General features: G+C 33.9%; 1 protein-coding gene across 7 annotated transcripts in view; it reads right to left on the reverse strand.

Moving 5' to 3' along the window:
* Positions 1 to 25412, reverse strand: part of KCNMA1 (potassium calcium-activated channel subfamily M alpha 1) — a 431318-nt gene that overhangs the window by 82769 nt on the left and 323137 nt on the right. For 4 of the 7 annotated variants that reach the window (XM_042817863.1, XM_042817862.1, XM_042817861.1 and 1 more), the window contains exons 17-18: positions 19357 to 19443; positions 16471 to 16547 (exon numbers count right to left, since the gene is read on the reverse strand). In XM_042817863.1, the coding sequence (XP_042673797.1) occupies positions 16471 to 16547; positions 19357 to 19443 (164 nt within the window). Of the gene's footprint in view, positions 1 to 6514; positions 6689 to 16470; positions 16548 to 19356; positions 19444 to 25412 lie in introns of all 7 variants that reach the window. The other 3 variants (XM_042817866.1, XM_042817867.1, XM_042817865.1) reach the window with 1 other exon arrangement.

The raw sequence follows: 25412 nt of genomic DNA on the forward strand, positions 1-25412 counted from the left end.
CTAAATTTAATATGCCCCCCATCCTTCACCCTCTCCACCACAAAGTGATGCAAGACTGCATCTCATTGTCACAGACATCACAAATTAGGCAGAACATCCTCCTGTCAACATAATGGTATATACGGCATAAAAACAAAACAAAACAAAACAAAACATAAAACAAACAAACAAAAACACCTCAATCTGAAAAGATGTGCTCCATTATTTACATTTTCTGGTCATAGGTAACAAGTCTGACTTTTACCATTCTACTGCCTGACAAGGAACAGCTTTGTTTGGGAGGGTTGTTGTTTGTTGTAGTTTTTTTTTTCCCTACTCTTGCATTTCTGCAACTATGTTTTCACCTATACACTCATATTATTTCCCAAAGAAGGTTAAATAATTTAGCAGCTCTCAGGCTCTATTAAAATATACAACAATGAAAGAGATTCATTTTTTGTCTCTTAAAGCCAAACTACAGACTTGAAGCTATCCATTGTAGAGCACATCATTTCATGCTTCTCTTTTCCCTTCTGTATTTAATGTTTCCTATTCAGCTTTTGAAACAAAAATATAATGGTTTCAGTGCATTCACACACATAAAACAATACACAAGGCTTCTGATTTCCCATTATCACAGGTTATAGAACTGGTTAAAAATATGATGAAACTCTCACGTGCACAAGTATTTGACTTCAATGGCTACAACTAAGCATGCCAGTATAATCTCCCATTTTGGTATTTTCTTTTACAATCATTCCACTGTCTAGTTTTACTAGTTAGTTTTACTAGCTAGTTTTTTCTAAACAAAACTAGCTAACAGGGTTTTTAGTGGTTTTCTTGACAGTAGCTCATAATGAGAAGAAAGATGAGATGATTTTCTCCATTATCCAGTAGCAATACAGATTACATTAATATGACACCCTGTGGTATGTCTGACTCTTCTCCATCAGTGTATTTCTATCTAAACCAAGTTACATAAAATATCTTTTCTCTGTGAAGGTGAACACTCTCTAAAATATACGCACATGTTCATTTTAGTCTTTTTAAATTATTTTTGGTGTTTTTAAATGACACACATGCTGTCTTGTAAAGGTACTTAGCAGTAATATTATGGCCATATAAATTCTCAGGGACACAATCCAGAATCTAAGTAAACTCACAGACTTCTTAGGAATTGAAGTAAAATCTGTGAGAGGAAAGAAGAGAAAAGAAAAAGGAAAAAAAACAAAAACAAAAACAAGAAAATAAGAAAAAGAGGAAAAGGAAAAAAATTTTGAGTTAAGTTCATCTAAATCTATCTATTGCCCCACAACATGGTATGCAGGCTTACTAGGAGTTTATTGGACAGTTATAAAAGGCACTTTCTGACTTAGTTTGTTGTTGTGAATTAATTTGAATTTATTTGGCACTAGGTCTTATTATAATTGTCCATTTTCATCAATCTCATCAAATAAAAGCCTAGTGGCTACACAAATAATGCCATCATTCTCGGGTATAAAGAGGTGGTTATTCCACAAAAGTAAGCTGATTATAATTACTTTTCTAAATCTTAGAATGCTACTACTGATAGGTAATATTTCTGTCTCCTTTCCCAGCAGACCTGATCAGTTATTTATTCCTTCAGTTTTTTCATCTTAAGTCACCAAAGGCTTTTTGCATGAAAGAAAAAGGAGACAAGTATGACCAAAGGGCGTTCAGTGCTTGCACCAAGGAGAGCCTCCATCCTTCCTGTAGTCACAATGGAATTCTCGCAACTTGGGGATGGTGCTGAGTGCAGTGCAGAACTCCACCTTTTCATTCTAAGAGTTTTATAGATAAAATGTAAAAGCAATCACACTTACAATTGGTGTAGCAATCCCAAAATCTCTGGCCTCTGTAGGATGGTATACATATCCAGTAAACAGGACAGCACTGTAGCTTTATTGTGAAAAGAAAATTCCAGTGCAAAAAGCTGGCTTTTTGTAGGACACATACAGGACTTTCCTGCATCTTAGCTCATCCAACAATTCCTTGTTGTCTTGGACAATAAGCAGTAGGTTAGCCTCACTAAGTTGAAAGCATATAACAAAGTTGCCACATCCTAAGAGGAGGAAAGACTATACTGTCTTTTCAGCCAGAGTATAACCAATGAATATACAGAAGTTATAACTAAGAAATATACAACTAAGTTAGGCCAAACAAGTTAGCACACTACAGAAGAACAGATGGAAAGCTTACTCTTGTCCTGGGCTCACTGAGAAGACTCCAAGAGGAGCAATCTCCAAAAGAGATTCTTCCCTACTGGTAGTCAGCTCTTAAATGGGGTTCTAGGAGAGGTGGAGCCAGGCTCCATCCCTTCCAGTAGCACTGGTGAATTACCTTCACCTGTGCTCCCAGGACTGACTCATTCCTGACTCATAAGAGTCCAGGATTTCATAATCAACTCACTTAGAAAAGCCAAAGAATAGTTATACAGCTGACACATTTTAGACATATTGACCAATGTCTGTGCTTGTCATGTTAATGATTTATTCCCACTGACTAAGTCATCAAATCTCTGGCTAAATGAGATAGCACTTCAACTCCGGTTATGGAATTTGCTTCTTTAAGTTGTAAGGGCACACATACAGGGTACGCATTGTCCTGTGTAACACAAGACAGTGAGACAGGTAGAGTATTCTTTGACTTGGATTGCTAGCTACTCTGACAGGTGTAGCTTCATCATGATATATCAGCCTTGGCTTAACAGTCAATATACCCCAAAATATTCCCCCAATCTTACTGAAAACAATTTTAAGACTTTTGAGAAAGACTCAGCAGCTAACTTGTCTGTCCTATATAAACCACTTGATAGCACTAGAATTACAGATGGAACAGACATTTCTAGACTGGGTTTGGCTTACAGATATATATATATACTTTGGCAACTCTCAAAAGTTGAGTTTTCTCCTTGGTATCCAAAGTTTATCTTACTACAGTCTTTCTTCCCAGATAAGATGCATAGGAATTTGGGCTGATCCCTGAATTAAAAATATAGTGATCATTAGCTTTTATTTTATTTCTTGCTCTAGAGATCTCTAATATTAACCATGGTGACACGTAACACTTCTCAGAGATATCAGAACACGCCAAAGCATGTTTTCTTACAAAGTGAATTAGATAGGCCTGGACCTAATTTCAGGAATGTCTGTGCTTGGAAATCAAAATTCCTGTGGCAGTGGACACAACATAAAGACTTTCGGAGCTTGAAGTTTTGCAATTCAAGCAAGGCAGCCATATGGTGATGCAGAAACACAGAAATTAAATGTTTCAGGTTAAGATTCTGTCTGTATCAGTTAATCATTTGAATGACATCTAAGATTTGGCACGGACCTAAACAGAAACATCATATTATTAGTAACATAATTTCACTTCATAGGCCACCCCAGGTTTTCCAGTGGCTGAGTGTCCTTCTACACTCTAATTCACGTGAGTCTGAAATAGAAAATATACTTGGACCATTTGCCTGCTATTTATGCAGCAATCTACCAAAAATGTGAAAAAAAAAAAAGTGTACACCCAAAAAAAAAAAAAAAAAAATTAAATCTATTTATATAGATTTTCTGGTTTTGTTGATTTTGCTTTTGTTTGTTTGCTTTTACAAACAGCTGTCTATAAACTCAAAAACTATTTCAACGCAATTATATTTAGTGAAAATAGGATTTTCATTCATGGCAAATATAAACAATTTAATATTATAAAAGAGAAACTCATTCACAGTGGAATATATTCTGCAAGTGTTACTTTCTCTACATTGTCAACAATTAACACTAGATCCCATGTACATCATTGAATATGTAAATTGATATTTTCTACTTGAAGTCAGATTCTTACAATATTAATTCTTGCAAAAACTATTTTCTTTTTTTCAAGTAGTTTCATACAATGTTCTGATCTCATTTACCTTAAAAAGAAATGTCTGCTTTTATAACCAAAAGGAAAAGAAAAAGAAAAAAAAAAAAAAGGAGAGGGAGAAATGCATTAAGTGATTGTAGAAGCAAATCAACTCAACTGGGGCACCACGACCAAAGCAAGCCCTGTAATAGTATAATGACCTTTAATGAGTGTCTGGGGAAACAATACAGTCCTAGCATAAAAGACAAAGGGCAAAACCCATCATGGCTCCACTGACACTAATTTAAAATGATTTTCAGAACAACTAAAGAATGTAAGAGAGGTAATCTGATCCACCAATCTGACCTCACTTTGATTCTGGGGCCATGCTGCTGCCATTTCTAATTGTCAAACACTCTACATTTCACATCTGCTCATATTTAATGAAAAGCTGACTCTCACCACCACTCTTTGAGTTAACTAGCTCTGTCAAGATGGGCATCATACAACCCCTGTGCACTGCAAAAAAAACACAGTGATTTCTGTTGAAGCCATGCCAGTGAAATTTTGCATGTGTATATATACTTTTTAATTGGAAAAGAAAGGCTTCTGCTGGCATATAAAGAACATGAATTGGTATTGATTTTTGTACTTATTATTAACAGTCAAGGGTGACTAGTCTCAAAAGGGGAAGAGTGAATTTCTCTTCTGATTTGATGGAGTGACGAAGGGGGGAAAAGGCCTTTGAAAGATAGGATGGTAAAAATCCTCAAAGTTGTCAATACCATTTATCCTTCAAAATATCACATAGATTTAGCAAGTTTCCCAACAGCACTGTTTTTGATGGCAATAACACCATGCAATGGAGGTTTTTGGCCCAGCTAGCAACAAAATAAAAAAATGTTTACTTTTACTGCCTTAAGTGAATTCAAAAGTCTTAAGTGAATTCAAAAGTCATTTTGAATTCACAACAAATTATGTTGTGTTTTTTGTTGCTTTTTTTTTTTTCCTTGCCAAACAGTGCTTATGGCAGAAATTTCACTTATCTGTAGGGGACTCACTCATTTATCCCCATCTGGTAGCTGTTAACACTCACACTGGGACCCAACCACTTAATCTCTGTACTAGTCTGTATTAATGCAAACAATACCAGACAGTGTTACAGAGGCTGTTAGGTCATAGAAGTAACACTGCCTACAGTAACTCTCAATCCAGGAAAGTTTCACAGTCACTGTTCTTAACAAACAAGTATGATTTTCTGTGTTTTACTCTCAATACAGGGCTCTCTAAAGGATAAAAAACTCCTATAACTTGGAATAATAATTTCAAATGGCTCTTCCCTTAGCGAACTCCCACCAAGTAAATAAAAATGACATTCACAGTGCTTGCACACATAAACCGAGAAGATTTCTGCCAAAATTCCTATGAAATTCTATTAGAATCAATTTAATTGAGACAGTCTTCAGACATAAAAATGATAACAAAGATCATAGTATTGGTATATACACCACATCTCTGTCTGGAAAAATATTCAAATGTAAAAATAGCTACAGCAAAGTCATTTACTACATGGACTACACATTGCAATAAACTTAAGGCATCAAAAAGCAACCAGATGCATAATCTAACTAACTATGCAATGTTCTTAATAGTGGAATTTGTAATGACTTGTAATGTAAAGTGGACATGCTTTCTCATCCAAACTCCTAAAATTCCTTCTGAATAACTTGTCAGTTTTACTTTGCATTTGGTTAGAGAAAGCGAAACAAACACATCCCAAGATACAGTTCTGCCTGTAATGGATGTCTGAAGAGGATAAGAGAGTGAGAAAAATCACTGTTTAACAATCTTTCTCAATAGTTGACATCACATAGATAAAGGAAGCTCTAGAATCCCTATGGCTTACCTGAAGAATTAATGGCTACACAGAGTTCTAATTTTTCTCTTTTCCCCCTCAAACTCTAGTCTTTCAAAAGAGCTTTTGGAGCATATTCCAGAATGGTACTGTCCTGCTGGAAAGATTTTGCTGCTAATTTCAGACTGTTTGCATTACAAAGTTTCCATCAGGTGAGTCCTAAAAAAAATCACTACAAAATGTAAATCAATTTTACTAAGGTATCAGCAGCGTCAATATTAGATGGAAGATCCTGCTTTATTAATCATAAAGAGCTACAAACCCAATTAAAGATAATGGTAGCAGTCTAAACTAGAATGTCAGCTACTACAACTAAGCAGTCAAGTTGTATCCTGTACATTTATTCACTGACTATTGTACACTCCTATGCTGATTGTACTATTTGCATCTGCCCACTTAGCACATCACAGATTTAGACACAGACCTGTTCCTCCAATAACGCACATATTGGTTAATAATTAAAATTTATATTGTGTGAATTAAATTAAAAAGATATCACCAAATTGCACTACTACGTTCCTGCAAGCTATTGCAAGAGCATGCTTCATAAAGAGCACAAAAAGCAAAATAACAAATTACATTTTTCATATTAAAAATAAATAGAAACAGAAATATAAATACAGAGCTGGATTAAAATTTGGCCATGAATTTTTTAAAAAGCATCAGCCCGATAAAACTCACAGAACTACAATGTACGACACAAGACGGGGATGATACCACAGACACCACAGACATGGAACAGCATGTGTTGGTGTTAAAACTTACAGGCACGTAAACTGGTGGAGCAATCATTAACAGAGACAGAAGAAAGTGGGAAGGCTCTCTCAAGGGTGTCCATGTTACTATGTACACTGCCTGACATGCAAGAGCAGTCACGCTCAGAGCGTCCGCAATCAAAACAACATGCCAGTTTCATTCTCTTGTAGATGGACATCTTGGCTATAACCATGTGTTGGATGGGAGGAGAGGAAGAGCAGCAGGTTAATGGCAAGGTTATATATATAACAAGGCAGCTGGAAGGTAATTTAAGGGATTTAATACAGGCCTTAGTTTATGTTAACAGTCTTGACCCAGAAAAAAAATATGCAATGAGATTATCGGTAACACTTTGGCTTTACATTAAAAGCAGGGCAAAAGATAAATTGTTCTTTATTTCTCTTCAGTCTCATAGGGTTACCGCAGACATAGGGAAGAATTACTGATTACAGTCGAGTGTTTGGATCAAAAAAGAGCATAGTATAAGCAGAAAATCCTAAGAATATATTCTTCCCTTGGCACAATTAATACTGCTGGGCTAAAATGAAACAAACATATAAAGTTGATGATTCATTAGTTGTTTTTGGCTAACTGCTTCATATAGAAGTTGAAAACTTTCATATATATGTGTATATATATATGAATATGCATGTATACACGCACAAAAACACATACACATATTCTTACACACACACGTATACATGTATACACATACATACATACATATACACATATATATTTATCCTCAAACATATGCTAATAATTGTTTTTCATTAAACTGTGCCAAGGAACTCCTTTATTGCAATAAATTACACATTACTGGAGAGTTATAAGATGTGCATAAAATTTTCTGAAAATTTGATTTCATTTGCACTGCATCTTCAGGAATCCAAATTAACTCCAGACAGAATACCAAAATTTGCTGATATAAGTGACACAACTAATAATGGCAAATATGCTTAACATTAAAATCAGTTCACAAATAAGGCATCACCAAAAGCACACAGAGCATTGGTACACTGAAACATGCTGAACCAATCCAATCACCGGCATGCTTTCTACTCCAACAATTACTGAGTTTGTTTAACCCAGGAAGATTGAAAAGTAGATTGAGAATCAAATAACTGGACATATATTTAGGCACCAATTCCAAATGGATTTCCAGGTTGGAATAGACCATTTATGTCCCTTAGGCACAGATAGGATATTTTCCTTATTATGTATTTCTAGAAGTATACAGCATTCTGTTTTGTAAAAATGCCGTCATGTAATTATCTTCATACAAATGCATATGTTACCTCAGTCTGAAGTAAATTTAAGTCTGAAGAACTGCAAAGGCCGCTTAAATTGCTTCACATGTTGCACTGAACCAACACTTTTGGTAATGGTTTAGATTGAACTGACTCAAATTATGCTAAAAAAAAAAACAAAACGAAACAAAAAAAAAAAAAAAAAAAAAACAGAACACCAACAGGCAAAAAGAAAACCTTAAAAGTAAAAGGTAATGTTTCTCTGGCCTGTGCCTTCAGTTGAATATTGAATAATGGTAGCAATATTAGATTTTTACTAGTTCCTTTTTTTTTTTTTTTTTTTTTTTTTTTTTATTTTTTTTTTTTTCCCATTTTTTTATTGCTACAGTCACCAGGGAAGAGGGATTGTATTTGTTCAAATGGGTCAAGTCCTGTTCTAAGGCCTTGATGACTTGCCATACAGTATATTTGTCAAGCAAGGATAACATTATGATTGTGGAAAACAGGCATTGAGGGAGATGAATGAGTGATCTCTTCAGCAGCAACTCCATTCCTCTAAAACTTTGCTCACATGACTACTGCCATGTTCTTTCAGCATCCTAGCAGAGTTATCTTAGAGCTGTTTGAAAAGTCATCATGCATCATCAGGCTTGTTCATTGCGTGGTACATCATTTCTCAGAGCTTGGCTTTTAGTAAGATTTCCACCGCAGCTTTTGATGCATTCACATTCAAACTACACAGAAGATTCAAAACAGCATCTGTTTTCCCATAGTTTCCCTCTCTCTAACTTTTCCCAACATATTCTTTAAAACTGAAAAGTTGGGCAGAGAAAAAATGTTACCAGAAATATGGGAGTGTTTTCATTATGCCTATTTTATTATTGTCATTTTAAGGAAACAAAAGAAAAATAAAGAGCATTTATGAGATATACTAATAGTAGGTGAGGGAAAAGGAAGGACCATTTTGTTTTAATTACAGCTGTTTTGAAAGACATTTTTAATCAAATGCTGTAAGCAAAACACACTGACCAGATATTCTCAGCTGCTGGTTAGTAACAGTCCCTGGTTTTCATTTACTTGAATCCATAACTTAACAACAGTCAATAATAGAAAAGGTCATATTTATTAAAATTAAAAAAAAAAAACCAAAACAAAACAATCATCCTTGATGGCAAATGAGATTGGGAAAGAAAACTTTTTGTACCATTTTCATCAGACTTAAACCAATGAAGTTGGAAATTTAAGCCCATCTGTTCAATTGGGGAGGGAATCCATGGCACTTCTCAAAAGTAATGCCCTTTCAGGGACTGTTTTTAACTATTATTGTCAGTTGTTCTGGAGATCATGCATCATTTTAATATTTCACATCATTAACATGCAGGAAACAGGCTTGGACCTGGAAATATAAGTAGCAGATATGACTTGCCATAAGGCTTTCAACCAGTATATAAGCAACTGCATATCAGAGCAATACATTTTGTAAAAAAAAAAACATGCTGTTACTCTTCATTCATTTTAAACAGTCATTGTAACATTCACACCAAATACAATATTTATTTTCTTTTAAATAAAACAAAACATGGGTTATTATTGTTAGGGATGAGTAGTGACAAGATCAAAGACAAGACAGAAATGATTTCAAATGGATCAAGCCACACACATACCATTCCTATCAAACTTCCATAAAAATTAACGAAAAATGGGTACCATCAAAGAGACAGGGGGACCTTAAGAACAGCCTCCAGTTGTTAAATTCATTTGACACCTGTAGCACCTGCATAAGAATCATCTCATTTCTATTCATAGAAATGTTACGGAGATTGAATAGAACTGTTATGTGCAACTAGTATATATACTAGTTATATAGTATAAAGGGATATAAAGTAAATTACTTCCCTATTTCCAATTGAACAACAAATGGATAAAAAGGAAGAATAGATCCTTCTACTTAGTATTGATCACAATTCCCTAGCATTTGTGAAAATATCAAGGGAAGTAATCATGGACACAGAAATTAGACTACTTAAATGATTTACTGACAAAACAAGGCCTATATGGATCACAGTAATTTTCGGAGTTGTTAAGAGCAAAACAATATCAATAATTGTTAGTTTTTTATAAAAACCAAGAAATACATGAAAAACTTTTTGTTGCATTTTTTTCTCAAAAGGTAATGTCCTATCATTCCAATAAGGAAAAAAACATGGCTTAGATGTCTACACTTCTAGGAATATCTTGTTTTCCGATCTCAAAAACTCAGAAGAGCCTAGTCAACTTTTCTAGATTGTCTGGGTCTGATGTGTAACTTAAGAGTTCACAAACAGTAGTGGGAAACATTTCCAGTTGCAAAAATAAGCAAAGGAAGCTGCGGGTCATTGTCTTCTTAGTATATCGTGAAACAGCTCCTTTGTTAAAATAAATAATAAGTAAAAATAAAGCAGAACGAAGTATCCCTTCATCTTTCCTGATTATTATTATTATTTTTTATTTTTGTTTTAACTGACAGGCTACTCAATTCTAATATTCCACCCATCACTATAGCAATTTTCCTTGTAACAAAAAGTAAATCTAGGAGGACATCTAGTGGTTCTCTATGAAACAACAGCTGGTTAAGAAGAATCAACTGGAGCTTTCTTGACCAGCAAATGGTTCCAAAATGGTTCCACTACACTTAAGAATTGAAATGTATGTACAGTGTCATTTCAATTCTGCAAGTTCTCATTATCCACACTAAGAGTAAAAAAACAGCAGTATTAAAGGAAGACCAGAATGATTTGATGACTTGTAAGGATGCTGGTTAGCATCAAGAGACAAATCTTCAAAGAATTTCCCTTAGCACAATCTCTTTATGAAAAATACAGCAGCATTTCTTAAATTATTTTTCACAATTTATTTTCTCTTAACACAACAGGCAAAGCTATCTCTTCATTATTTAATTTTTAAAGAACAACTTCAATACCACCAACTCAGCTTTTTCATTATCTTGCAATTTTTTTTGCAATCAAAGGTAATTTGTCAGTTGCTTGTGATAATGTCACCGTTCTTTCTCAAAACTGTACAAAAAGAGGACATTCTGCCCTCTTTAGTAGCTAGAAGTAATGTTGTATTTATAGACCAACTTGTTTTAATACTCAAATATCACTGTGAACTTATCTTTATTACGTTAAAATCTCTCAGCCAGCATACTCTCAGAGCGAGCTGCATTTCTGAGCAGACAGATCTGACTTCTTTTTTATTCTTATCAATTTCTGCAATTGCTTTTTTAAATACTTTTTTTTTTTTAATTTTTATTTTTTTAGGAAAAAGAGCTCTTTTATTTGCTTATTGCTATTTCTACTGCTTTGTGTGGTCCAGAAAGGGCTCAATACAAAAATGCATTTAAAATTAATACATTGCATCCAAATTACTTCCAGTGTTTTGCCTTTACATCTACAGATTCATTCATTCAAATAAATTAGTTTCTTTCTGATTTGTAAACTCTTACTCTGCTGTCCTGCCTTGATAATCTGTTGGGGTTTTTTTTGTTTGTTTGTTTGTTTTTGTGTGTTTGTGTGTGTGAGTTTCCCAGCTTTCTGCTGTGTCATTCTACTGGCAGACAATAACTTTTTTGAGAAATTTCTGTTCTGTGTATAAATAATCTCTACTACAGTGTGAGGAAGGGAGAGATCTCATTCCTTTACTGTAGCAATGACATCAAAGCAAACAAAAAAGAACAAAGTAATGCTAACTATCACACAGGCCACCATAATTACAAGATGGCTGACAATATATCATGCAACTCCAGGAGTATCAAATTTTTTCTGGATTCTTTGCAAGATCCTATGGTGTGTAGAGCTGAGAGGTGAAAAAATAGCACAGTCTGGATTCAGATCTGAAGTGTTATGAGAAAATAAATTCATAATGTCTGGCGAAATGGTGAAAAGTCTCATAGTTTCACTTATTTAGAATAGCTGCAGTTGTATGGTATAGCTACCAGCCTCAATCTGATGCAGTAGTGAATGCTTTATTGCATCTATGAAATGCTTGATCCCTCCTGCTGTTTGAAAGAACAAATCCTATTATTCTAAAACTGCAATACAACCAGTATATTTTTAATAGTTGTCTTTCTAGAAAGTTTAACTCTTTCCATGTCCAAAATGCTTTTTTTAATGTTTATTTAAATTAACTTGGCTGTACATACTAAAAGTGGCTGGTGAGAGCCTCCACAGATTCTGAGCACGTTGAAGTGGTCAGATTTAGATTGATGTGAAATGGTCTATAAACTTCATATTCTATATATAATAGTAACAATGTAAAATTTTACAGCTTAGGTCCTGAAAAGACAGTCTGGCTCTACCCATGTCATTATTTTCATAACAAGCAAAACTGTTATAGTTGGGGAAAATGATCACTGTAGCTTGTTTGCTATTGATGAAAGTTGTATCCTAACATATTCAAAGTAAAACACGTATTTAATTCATTGTCCAGCTTTCTCCCCCCCACACCTTTGTTTTTGACAGTGGGGAGAAAGGAGTTAAATAAGGACAGTAGAAGAGTGCTGTTCTGTCCCTTGTGTCAGCTAAGCAATGGAAACCAAGTACAAAAAAAAAACTCACTGAACACAGATCTGTCAATGAATTTGGATTAATCAGGCAAACAATGCTATAGTGCTAATTACCCCAGCCTAACCGATAGCTCTGAAAACTCATGAAATATCTCTAGGATCATTTCTCAGAAATGTCACTGCCAAGATCTCCCTTTCAAATAGGGATAAAAGACAAAGTTGTGGAAAAAAGGAGCAAAAAGTGGAAGAGGGGAAAACTGCTGTATTTTCTTCAACGTCACCCTAATCTCCGTGGGTGGAAACGATGAGAAACTTGTGGGTATGACGTCACTGCTACATGCAACATAAATAAAGAAAATAACCAAATACTGAACAAAAATACTTTTCTGCTAGAGAAAGACAGGTTGGACCGTACTCTGGGCTACAGGGAACCCATTTTTACTCACAATAGATCACTATCAGTGTGCAGTTAAAATATAGTAGGGGCCGTGTTCCAAGGCAGCAAGAGGAAAAATAAATCAAAAGTTTGTCAATTATCATAGATTATAAGAAATTCCTTCAAACACATCAATGTACACATGATATGTCCCTTCTGGGGTTCAACCCCCATTGTACACAGCAAGCACTGTCACTGGAAAAAATATATACAGAATTAGACCACAGTTGCACACAATGAAAGAAGCAGGAGGAGTAGGTCATCCAGTTCAGAGATTTCATCCCAACATGGCTGCATTTTATATAAATTTATACATGTATTTGGCCCCTTGCTGAAAAATCTACAGTTAAATGACATAGGAATAAGATTGAAAGCATTCAAAAAACATGTTAACAATCTGTGAATAAAATTTCCACACAAACATTTATCTGGACATGACATCAGCATTCATATGTTATTCAGGGAGTGGGATACGTAAGGAGAAAGAAGGGTGGCAGAAACTGCGAAAGGAAAGCAAGGTTACATTAATTATCCGTGGCCTCATAGAAATGTACTGAACTTCTCTGAATTATTAATATTAGGCCTAACAGGTTTGGACAAATAGCTATGTAGGTCAAACTCACGTTTAGACTCCAACAGTATCAGAATGTACAGATAGTTCTAAAATGATGTGCAAACTCACATGTATTACTAAAAATGTGGTCTTCCAGTGTCACAGGAAGCTACATTATTTAAAACTACAATAAGTAAGATTTCAATTTAAAGATAATCTTCCACATTCAATTCACCTGAAAGTGTCAATATTTACAAGCAGCCCCCTTCATTTCATCTTACATGTTTTCCACATTCATCTGTCACAAAGTGCTATGCTGCTCACTAATTAAAATATATATACCTATATAGGACCACATATTTCCATATCATTATTTTTGTTGTCTTAAAAAATCAAGTTGTTAACTTAACTGTTGATGGTTCAGTTGACAGTTTCCTAATTCAATGGAGAAAGTATTTATTAGTGTATGTTTTGTTATGGTTAGCTTGCAGTTTAAGACCCAAACGTTTGTGTAATTTGCAGATGGATAACACAAGATTTTCAAAAGTGGTGATTTATAAGCTAGAACTAAGGCATTTAATGTGAATAATGGTCTTTACCTTAAGACTTACCTTTTAAAAACATATACCCAGTCCCATAAAAGGGATCTTGAGACTGTCACTGGAATTAGTGATCCAAAATTACAAAATACTGCTGAAATTTTTCATTTATTTATTTATTTATTTGCTGACTGACAGAACTTTAAAAGCAAAGAAACTGCATTATTCCTAATAGTTGTGAACCCTGTGTTAAGCGGAAGCTGTTCACTATTATAGTGCCTCTAACCATATGCATGTGTGGTGGTAGAGGTGGGGAGGTCAGATAGGAAAAAAAGGAGAGACGATTAAAGGGAAAACCAATATTTTGCTGTCTTTTGTTTCTTTTTCACCTTACTGAGAGGATTCTCTCCTTAGTGCTTAGTCCTCACTGCAGCAGCAGATCTGACAGTCTCCTTCCTCAGCCTCAGTAAATCCGTCATTTTGTTTCTACATCTGAGCAGTATCTCCATCTGTTGGACCAACTGTCCCTTTTGGGACATTCCACACTGCCTTACATAGAAGTTCTCACTGTCACCTCTCCATGGCCCTGCAGTTGGTAATGCATCTATTGTCCTGGCAGGGTCACAGGATGCCCCATTTTCTCCCTGGTTTCCTAGTACTGAGGTTATGTTACTGTTCATGCTTTTGCCCTGTATACCACGAATTCCTGATTCCTAACTTCTTGCAACATCTCCCATTAAACACCAAATTTTCAGATTTTTCTCTTTGAAACAGCACATTTGAAAAGCATACACAATGTGAAGGAGTAGAGAAGAGCAATTAAATTAACAATACAATTAAATGTTATTTTTTGTTTGTTTGTTAAGAATTGAACAGGTAACATATTCCTTCTTAAGTGTTGTGTAAATTGGGGGGGGGGAGAATAAAAAAGCGATTGGCTTTTGAAGTTACTGTCACCCTGCAGCATCTGAAACTTGCTTTACCAGAACTTGCTCAGCAGTCTCATTGGCTTTGGCAGCAGTTCAAAGATCACATTCTCACATGGATAAACTGTTCTTGAATAATATATTAGGCAATTTTTTTTTTCCAATATGTTAGGCAATACATACATTCCTTCCACATCAGGCATGCTTTCCATGTGCTTTACTCTCCTTGAAACTACTGGGAAGAAATTTCCATTTTCCATCAAGGCCTCAGCTGTTTTCTCTCAATTACACTACTTTGTTTCACAGCTCTGTGGTTTGGTTCGTTTTTTGGGGGGTTGTTTTTTTCGTTTTGTTTTATTTATTTATTTTTTTAGAGGAGCTTCTTAAAAACTCACGACATATGCCTTTTTTTTTTTTTTTTTTTTTTTTTTTTTTTTAATCCATAGAATTCATCCATTTCGGTTGTTCCTTAATTTTAGATAAGGTCCAGCTTAGAAGCCTTATTGGCTACTTCCAAAACAGTAAAATGATGATGCTATGAATAAGCTCACTGAATGAATAAATATGGCAGATTTTTTTCCTCTTAAAAGTACTGGTAGGACAGGTTCTATCAAACTCTTTTGAGATGTTTCAATTTACCTCGTCAGTTTGTAATGACATCTTCTCCACAGCAAGATGGAATGGAATGCACATAAATATTTGTGCACCCATTGAGAGACTGATCTCTAAATCCTTTTGATTTCAATATTACAAATATTCGTAGATCAAGCACAACTATGTCTAAAATGTGGTTATCACAGTTCCTGCAAAATATCTTCAAAAAGTGCATCTAAATGAAATAATAATTTCTATATATTTATAAAAGCTGAAATGCAAAATCTGATCTCAATTTCCAAACTCAATTAGTTCTTTACACACAATTTTCCAAAGAATTTAAACAGCAGACCTAAGAATGCAACTCAGCCAAATGCTAGCATTTCAGCTATGGATATTTTTTCTATTGAAAGAATATGTTAAAGGCACCAATCTTTAATTTTTTCCAGACAATCCCTTTCTCCAGGAACTGATGATTTATTTCAGTAATAGCTTAGTTCAATAGTTATGGTTTAGGTTAGATATTAGGAGGAAGTGCTTTGCACAGAGGGTGGTGATGCACTGGAACAGGTTGTCCGAGGAGGTTGTGAATGCCCTATCCCTGGAGTCACACAAGGCAAAGCTGGATGTGACTTCGGGCAGCCTGGTCTAGTGGTTGGCGACCCTGCAAATAGCAGGGGGGTTGCAACTAGATGGTCAGTGTGGTCCTTTCCAACCCAGCCCATTCTATGATTCTATGATCTTCTCGTACAGAATAGTATTCAGCAAGGAAAACAAAAGCTCTTTACAGAAAAATATTGGAATTACTGGATTTCAGCATGAAAGCAGAATTTCACTGTTAGCTCATTTTTAACTCAGAAACTTCCATAATTATATCTAGGTAGATGGACTGTTTAACTTTTGTTAGCTTTGGACCCTAATAGATTTTTTTATGAAGAAACATGTGTAAATGGTATGAAATTTAATAAGAACAATTACAAAATGTAAATTGCACTTATATTGCCATGAATTTACTTTTTAACTTTTCTTCACCAGTGTGTGAAACACGTAACTGAGTGTACAATTGTTCTTCAAGACTAAATAGTTAATGAGAAAGAGAAGGGAGTGATAGAAATATTACTTACGCCGTTTGCAGCCACACTTTTTTATCCTTTTGGGATCTGTGATGTCATCATGGCAGGCCTTGCAGTAAAAAAATGCCCTGAAGAGACAGAATGGAAAAACTGACATATTTCTTAATACATACAAATGAAATTAGTCCCACATTTCTTCTTGTGGCAGTATCACATTAATGAAACATGCCAGTGCTAATTTCCTTTAATCTTTGAAACTATTTAGATATTTAAAGTAGGAAATATTTGCTTCAAGACCATGACATTCAAACATAAGACTCCAAATTAGTGTTTCTTTTAATATACTTGAAACGTATTTGGGAGAACAGATGATAATTATGACAGTGTATCCTTGCAGTTGTCTTTCATCTTAGAAAAATGGAGCACCCAATGAATTTTGCCAAGAATGTGTGTGTGTGTATATATATATTATATATATAAATTGTATATACATATTTATGTATATACATATTTAATGAATTCTCTGTTCCTATCAGATATACCAGATATTTTCTTTTGGAAACATCATCTAGCACCCTGGTCCAGTTTTTCAGCCCGGTCACAAGTTGAAAAGCATCTTAGTTAAAATTAAAGATTGAAAAGTGATTGATGTGACAATATGTCAGATGTATGCTTTATCCCCCTCCAACCCATCCCCCCACCCCCTCTCCCCCCCAAAAAGAGAAAACCTACAAAAAATTACAAATTACAAATTACAAAACCTACAAAAAAAGTTTATATAGGAATATATAAATGAAAGAGCAGATATAGTCTTGCTTCAGATTAATTTTTGTCTTTTATATTTGGTGTTAGAGCAGAATCATACTCTTTTTGAATAGATAAGAAATGAATGTTTCTAAGAAAAGCATGTAATTACAAAGTTGAACCATCTAGGTTACCATGTGATATTCTTGCTTATTAACATCTACTATTGTATTAACACACTCACCAATAGCTGAAACACAAAGAGAACCAAGTAAAGGGAAAAGAGTAAACATTTGACTTTGCATAAGTATCAAAATAAAATTCCAGTTTAATAAATATGCATCTGACTGCTCTTAGATGAGTTTAATTGTGCCTGTCAATTCAATATGTTGCATAAGGCTATTGTGACATATTTCACAAGTATCACATAGGTGGCCTGTAGCAAAACAGTTACAGTTCACCAGTATTCCTGCTGGCATAAAAAAGTAAACATAGTTTTTAACCTGCTGAAATGCTGGTACATATCCTAATCAAGATGTGGTAGTTCCATACATATCTTTTCCAACCTTCTCCCTTTGCATGCATCTCAATAGAAATTCACTGTAAGCTATCATTCTATACCTGAAATTTAGCCATTAGCATATTTTAAAAATCGATGATAATTTGAATTTCAGGCATTTGACTTACTTGTTTTCATCATATTATACTTATTATCCTTTTCACTTTCTTTTCTTCTCAAAGACCTCACCTTCAGAACATTCTTTCTGAGTGATTCACAGCTCAAAAGAGTGTAGTCAACACTTTTCATAATTGGTTTTGTTAGTTGAAGCATATCTGATAATGACTTGCTTTGCATAGAACAGCAACAGAATGTGGCAAGGTTCTAAACAAAATTTTCTGCAAAAAGTCAAGCAGAACTGGGAATTCCATCTTAGCATGTTATTAGATAAAACATGATAGACGAATGATAGGCAAATTTTTTCTAACCACATTACTAGCAGTCAACTGGTGAAATAAATTATATGTCAGGTAATTTATGTGAAATAAGTCTGAAATAATTTCATAAGAGATTGTAAAATGCTCTATAAAATGAAAAAAACTACCAACATCACAGGGGTGTGAAGACTATATTCAAATGGATGAAAGCAAAAGAGAAGAAAAAACTGTATGCTGAAAGGCATTGTATCTGACACAATATTGGTTGCAAATATTCTGAAGTCAGTGCTAGACATATGAGAGAACTATTACTGTGCTCTTATTTGTGCTTTGGCTACACAAAAACTGTATTAACTGTTTCAACAAAAATATCTTTCAAATTCTCAGCAATTTCATGATTGTGATGTTTTGACATTCTTTATACACTTACAACAAACATGCATTACTTAAATATTACTTTTCACATAAGTTTAGGACTAAGTAAATGTCATCATTTATATATTTTTATTATTATTATTAATTCAAGGGACATAAAAGAATTATTTATTTCAAACACTACTTTCTCACATTGCTATTTTATTCCGTCCAAGCATTTTATACCCTAACAAACCAGAATAAATATGTTTGGCACTAAATACAAAAACATAAAACTCTCATCAATCTAATGCAACTATAGTACATCTAGCTACAGTGAACCAGTGAAGCTGTCCTTAATGGTTGCAATATATTTCAAATGGTTTTATTTGTGTTTATTTTTATGGGGACATAGAATATATAGTTACAGTAAAGAAAAATTAAAAGGTCATAAATATTAATTTGCTAATGCAGTTAGCAAATAAATACACCAGTTTGCTCAAATCAAGTATTTAATAGATTGCATACAAATAAGAACTATTTCAAACCTTAAACTTGGACAAAACTGTCAACCCAGATTTATCCCAGAGCAATTTCACTAATTAATTTATAGAAAAAAAAATAGATCAGTATGTTACATTTTCTAGTAAAATTCTGAAAAATAACCTCTTATTTTCTTCACATACTTGTAAAATCATTTTATTTCCTTGACATTTAAAATTATAGTTAAGAAATTTATATGCATGATCTCAGGGAAAGGTAATTTCATTAGTTTCTTAACTCAGTTTTCTGTGAATACCTTTCAACATAATACAGTGAAAATCAGTGAATGTGTTTACAACTAAAGGAAAAAAAAATTAAATACTGTATGTTTAAATTTAAAGATAGAAACATACAAATTACCTTTTTACTTCTTTGGCATCACTTGCAATGAAGAATCCTAAGGTACCTTCTTGAATCTTGACATGGTTTCCAGGATTGATTAATATACTGCTCAGTGAAACAAAAGCAAAAACAAAATGATAAATTTTAATTACTTTTAACGTAATGTTCAAAACTAGCTTTATTTTATTCTACTATAGGGGACCCACTAGTTATGAAAGGCTGCAAGGAAATTTTAAGCCATTTTTCCTTGCAATTTCCAATCAAATTACAGTTTTTACATGCCATCATTTTTACGAAAACTTTACTTTGAGACATTCACATGCCTTCTCCCAGAATCACATTAACTGTTTACATATGTATTCTTATGTTTTTGCATTAAGTATGGATTATACAAAATCAACAAAGCCTCTCAGAAACATGATGTGTGAAGCTGAGTTTTTAGATCTCTTGCTCTGTCAATTCAAGATAGGGTGAAAAGAACAACCAACCACCACTCAATAACAATACAAAGAAGCCACTCATGAAGATAAACCCTTTTATGCAAATTTTTGCCAATTTCTAGTGATACGGAATGTTAATGGGACCCCAATCTGGACATAATATGTTATTGTTCAAAATAATAAATGCACACATACACTCAAGGGGAATGGTACAAGACAACCAGTCACGATAGCTGAAAAAACATAAAATGAATTTTAAAAAATTTTAAACACTGCTATGTTGGCATGGAACAAAAGAAGCACAAAAATAACCCAACCGCACTGACAAAATAACCTCAGTTAAATATGATGAAGGAAATTATGAACTGCTATAAAGAAGTGAGATATTCTATATCTCTTTATTAAATAGTTTTATTTTCTTGAAGATTTAACTCTAGATATTAGCTAAGGTAATTTGCAAAGTACAAAGCTATATATCCATGCACGCAGAGATATATTTTCCAATACCTTTTGCTCTTGTGTAATGTAACTAAGCTTTGACTTGATAAAATTAAAACAGTTTGCATTTTTTTAAACTTGGTCTTTGAAAATCACAGTAAGATAAAGTGTTACTACATTTTATAGATGAATTACTAATGACTCAATTGAGTCAATATGAGGCAAAATATTTATTTATTTAGGATGCCTACAACTTATTTTTATTAATATTTAGCATTGTATATCTCTTTATACAGTTTCTTGGGACTTCTGCTGCAAGTAGAAATGCTCAGTGATTGGTTCCCAAAGTATTCAGAGATCACCTGTAAAAAGTTTTGTTTAAATTGTCACACAGTTTTCCTATGGCAGGAACAGAAACCAGTTCTAAAATAAAGTGTTTACTCAGATATCCTTCCTCTTCCTTCACTCACAGTTTCAAACTTTGCAATAGTTTAAAAGCAGAGAACTAAAGAAAATTTGAGTGCATCACCACAGAAAGCATCTCTGCAGTACATTTCAGTAGTATTGCAAAAAATAAAATGTGATGATTTCAATGATGTCTACGTATAATGCATACAGGTAAGTGAATATGCATTAAGATTGCACAGCTGAAGTTCACATCTTTTTCATTTCTCAGTTCATTGGGCTTACTGGTTTTGCTTGCAAAACATTTATTTAATGTTTTGTTTTGTTTTTTTAAATGCAATTTCCCAGGTTTTAAAATGAAATAAAGCTGACAGAAAACAAAGTAAAACAGAACAATCAAACAAAACTAAAACAAAAAATCATTTGTTCAAATGAAATAAGTCACTGAAGTCACAAATATATTGTAAAATTTAGATTTCTTGGACAAAGTTTTGTCACTTGAGTCAATGTATCAAGTCAAAGCTTTCTGGCTGTTCCAGGGACAGCTTAGCAGGCTGTCATCATACAAAGCCATGAGCCCAGGTAAAACCAGGAGGCAATCTTTTTGCTAATAACAATCTGAAGTTGTTCTGCCAAAATATTCCATCATCTCCTTAAATTTAGCTGCTGTTATGTCTCAAGCCTTTACTCCTTCCTGTGTCCTTATTTTTATTGTCATTTTGATGATAATTTAGCTTTAAGAAGTCTACAGAAGCTAGTCTCATTTGTTTCTAGTAAGCTGTTCCTTCTAAAATATGCAAACATTTACAATGCAGTTAGGTTTGACTACATTTCTTAAGTACCAGTGAGTACTGCTCTGTCAGACTAACACTTATCCCCCTCTTTCATTCTTTGCCCTTAATTGTAAAAACATTAATTACAGCTTTTCAGTGAAAACAGATGAACACATTTCTTTACACAGACAGAACTTCCAGAACTTCAAGCTTGACAAGGTAATAAGCAGGTCTTTGAAAAGGCAGTGAACATAATCTTAAAACAGAAGTGATTTAAGTTGCAAATGTAGTGTGAACATGCTATGGGATCTCAAAGTTTCCTGGGACACATGAAATCAATTCAGTGGGTCAGTATAGACTTTTTTTGTCAGATCTTTTATGTCATTCATAGCTTTTTGCACAAATACATTGTATTTATAGCCACAAAATATAGATGTGATTGCAGTTAATGCAGTATGACCCAAGCATCAAAGACTTCGGTCAAAATTAAAAATTAATTTGCTCCGTTACAATGAACTACAAGAAAGGCTCCAAAAACTTTTGTTTTATAGGCACACACTGGTATTTAACCAGATCACAGTCATGAGCAATTTCTACTGAGTATATATGGATTTATTAAATATGCTGCTTATTAAAGCAGCAATTGAATTATTTCTAGAACTGGGGTGCCATAGTTGAAACATAATTAAAGTTATGCTCTGATAAACACAGTAATATGTACAGTAAGCGAAATGTTTTGAATTAAAAGACTTAATCATAGAGGGGAAAAGGAACAAATAAAAATAAAACAGGCTTTAAAGCCTACGAAGAAGAACGCATTCTTCAGTTATTTAGAGATGCATATATCTGTTAAAGCAGTTCATGAAAATGTGCACAGATATATATTCCCCTAGTTGTGGAGATAAGTACATGACAAAGTAATGACTCATTTTTATACATTATCAAGACTGGGAATTTCCCTTGTCAGCAACTTGCTGCTATTTACTGCTCTTTTTGTTCTTACTTTCAGGATAACAATTTAGACAGCACTGAGAATGGGATTCACCTCATCTGTTTTAGAATAGAAGCTGCTTTCAAGAACTGAAGTCTGAATAACTAAAAGGAATTAATTAGGTCTACACTGATAAAGATAGGTGAGATGAATGCCAGCATCAGGGATCAATTGAACAACTAATCCATTCATCAAGGAAACCTGTCTGATTGAGTGGCATTTCCTTGTTTTTTTTTTTGTTTTTTTTTTTTCTGATTTGCAGATACCCTTTTAAATGCTATTTTTATCTTAAAAAAAAGGAAAAAAGGAAAAAAAAGAGAAAAGAAAAAACAAAAGAGAAAAAAAAGGAAAAAGAAAAAAAGGAAAAAGGAAAAGGAAAAAATCAATTGTTGAATTAAATGAAACAAAAATGGCAAAATTTTGACTAAAGAAATGACAAAATCTGTAAAAACTTATTTTTAAACCTTGTGGTAGATGTACTGTACCATTCCCCACATGACTAAAATAGTAAAAATATCATATATTAAATTCAGAAATATAAATAATGACTCATTGTTATTAATAGAGTAACTAAAACAAGACTATTTGATATTACTGAATAAAGCTATCACACTGTTAAATAAAGACAGCTATTTTTCTTGTTCCATGCCACGCCCAGATGAAATGTACCATTATTAGCCTAATGGCCTTCTAAACTGTGCCATGTTATTCACACTACAGACTTAAAATTACAAAATTAGCCTTAGGTGATGTGTATTTTCTGTGAATGATTCTATGTGGAGTGTGAGGGTAGGTGCACAAATCCCATAGTGGGAGTTGTGTGCATACCAGCTTCACACTGCATGTAACTCGTGAGTATTGCTTCTTTCTTCTGGGCTCTATCATTGACATTAATTCAGATTCATATTGTTCTACACAGAAAAATCCAGTAAGACACTAAAAAGCATACAAGGCAAAAGACACGGCACATTACATGCTACAGTATATTAACTTTAATTACTACAAGCATACAAAAAAAAGGTTGCTCCCAGGAGTTAAGTCCTTCACAATAGTGTCTACTACATCATGGATGTAAGGTGTTTTATTGGGGCATAATCCAAAATTGTTCAATGGTGCTGGTAAGTTCAGTATAATTTAAATAATTAAGTTATTCCTTCTGGTTCCAGAAGTCATTTATTATCAATACAATGAAGCAGCACAATACAGTTTATTCTGGGAGCAAGCAACTTTACTTTGTACAATACTTCTTCATATTGTTCATCATGCCAGCGTTCACATGCCTTAACCACAAGATAATATATACTTAAAAGCAAGAAGCGAAGTAGAGGTGCAACAACTGCAGATCCTTGAAGATGCTAAGTGTTGCAGTAACTTCTCTGCAGTTGGATCATATCAATAATGCCAAACTGACAGGAAGCCACCTCTCTTTTCACACATCTACTTAGAAACCACAGGAGAATAAGACTAAAAATTAAACATAACACACAGCACACGCAACAAAACAGACGTGGAAAATAAACTTTAGGGAATATGATGAAAGAAATTAAAATGTCTGAAAAATGAGAATGGGTCTCTGAAAAGCAAAACCAACAGATTGCTCTAAGCAATTAGAAAAACAAATGGGAGTGATGGAAAAAAGATGAGAAGAGAAGGAGGAGAGGAGATGAGAAGATATGGAAAAGCATGCCTTCTTGATTCCATTAAAACCAGTAGCAGCACGATAGAATGTTGAATAGAGAAGGACTCTCAGCATGGTGTAGTAAAAGAAAATGATACACATGCCATACCCCCCAAAAAAATCTTAGAAAAAAATTGAGTAATATATTCATAAATAATCTTAATAAATGTCATTAAAATGAATGTGATGTACAGCACAAAATATCCATGGTACTTTCACTGGAACAGTACAACAAATTTAATGAGTACTGTATTACGATTAACTGGGCTCAAAATGCAAAGAATCAGGCATTAGGTTGTTGTTAATGGAAAGTGAGACTACAAGAGAAAATGAACCACTGTACTCTCAGACGTGTTTTGAAGGAAGACTAGGGGAAGAAGGACATCAATGAACTTATGAATATGGAGACGATTGTCAGCACAAGGGCTGGTAAAGACGAAAACTACATCGTCATGATACAGTACAAATGAAAAAAAAGACAACAGGAGGTGTTAACAGTAAAGTCTATTTTTCAAATGTAGCAGTCTAATACACCAATGATTCCTTAAGGGGACAAAGATAAAAGCCTAAAACATATACTGTCGTATTTTATATTTCCTGCAAAGAAGTTAGTGCATGAGTCACAAGAACCAACAGAGAGACAAAATGCTATTCCTGTCTCCTTTTTGAGATTGGGGGCTCATATTTAAATATACACACACATATATATATATATACACACACATAGACAGATGAATATATATATGTATATATATGTGTGCATATACAGAGAAAGATAGACAAAGTTGTTATCTTCCTGTGTTCTTGGCAAGGAATTAGTCCTGAAGTTAGAAGGAGTGGAGGTAGGATTGAGGTTGGAAGGAAAGGTAACGAAGAGGGCATACCGCTTTCGGCTTCTGCAAACGACAAGAAAAAAATTGCAAATCAAACACTTTGATAGGAAATCAACTGACATCAAAGCAAAAGCAAAAAAAACCTTTATATAAAAGTCTCAAAGGCTCAAAGGTTTTTCCGCTGAGAATGAGGACAAATATATGGATCGACAAAGAGAAAATTTAACAAAAGGAGTAAACAGAAGGTGCAAAAAGGGAAGAATCCAGGTTAGGTTTTCCTTCTTGCTTATGTGGAAAAAAAAGACAAGGAAAAATGAAGCAAAAAATATCACTAAAAGGAATTTTAGACGAGGAGTTTGAACGTCTGCATTTAAAATTGATATTTTTTGCTATCCATTGAGTAAACTCTGCTAGGACACACTCAGGTTGATGTTCCCCATATTCCTTCAGCATATTTTTCTACAGGTGAAATAAAACCTTCCAGTAAATGAACTAAGAACATTATTTAAAGTATTT

The sequence above is a fragment of the Centrocercus urophasianus genome, unplaced genomic scaffold, assembly GCF_019232065.1.
Source record: "Centrocercus urophasianus isolate 14NV4802_14NV808 unplaced genomic scaffold, USGS_Curo_1.0 seq_17, whole genome shotgun sequence".
Lineage (NCBI taxonomy): Eukaryota > Metazoa > Chordata > Aves > Galliformes > Phasianidae > Centrocercus > Centrocercus urophasianus.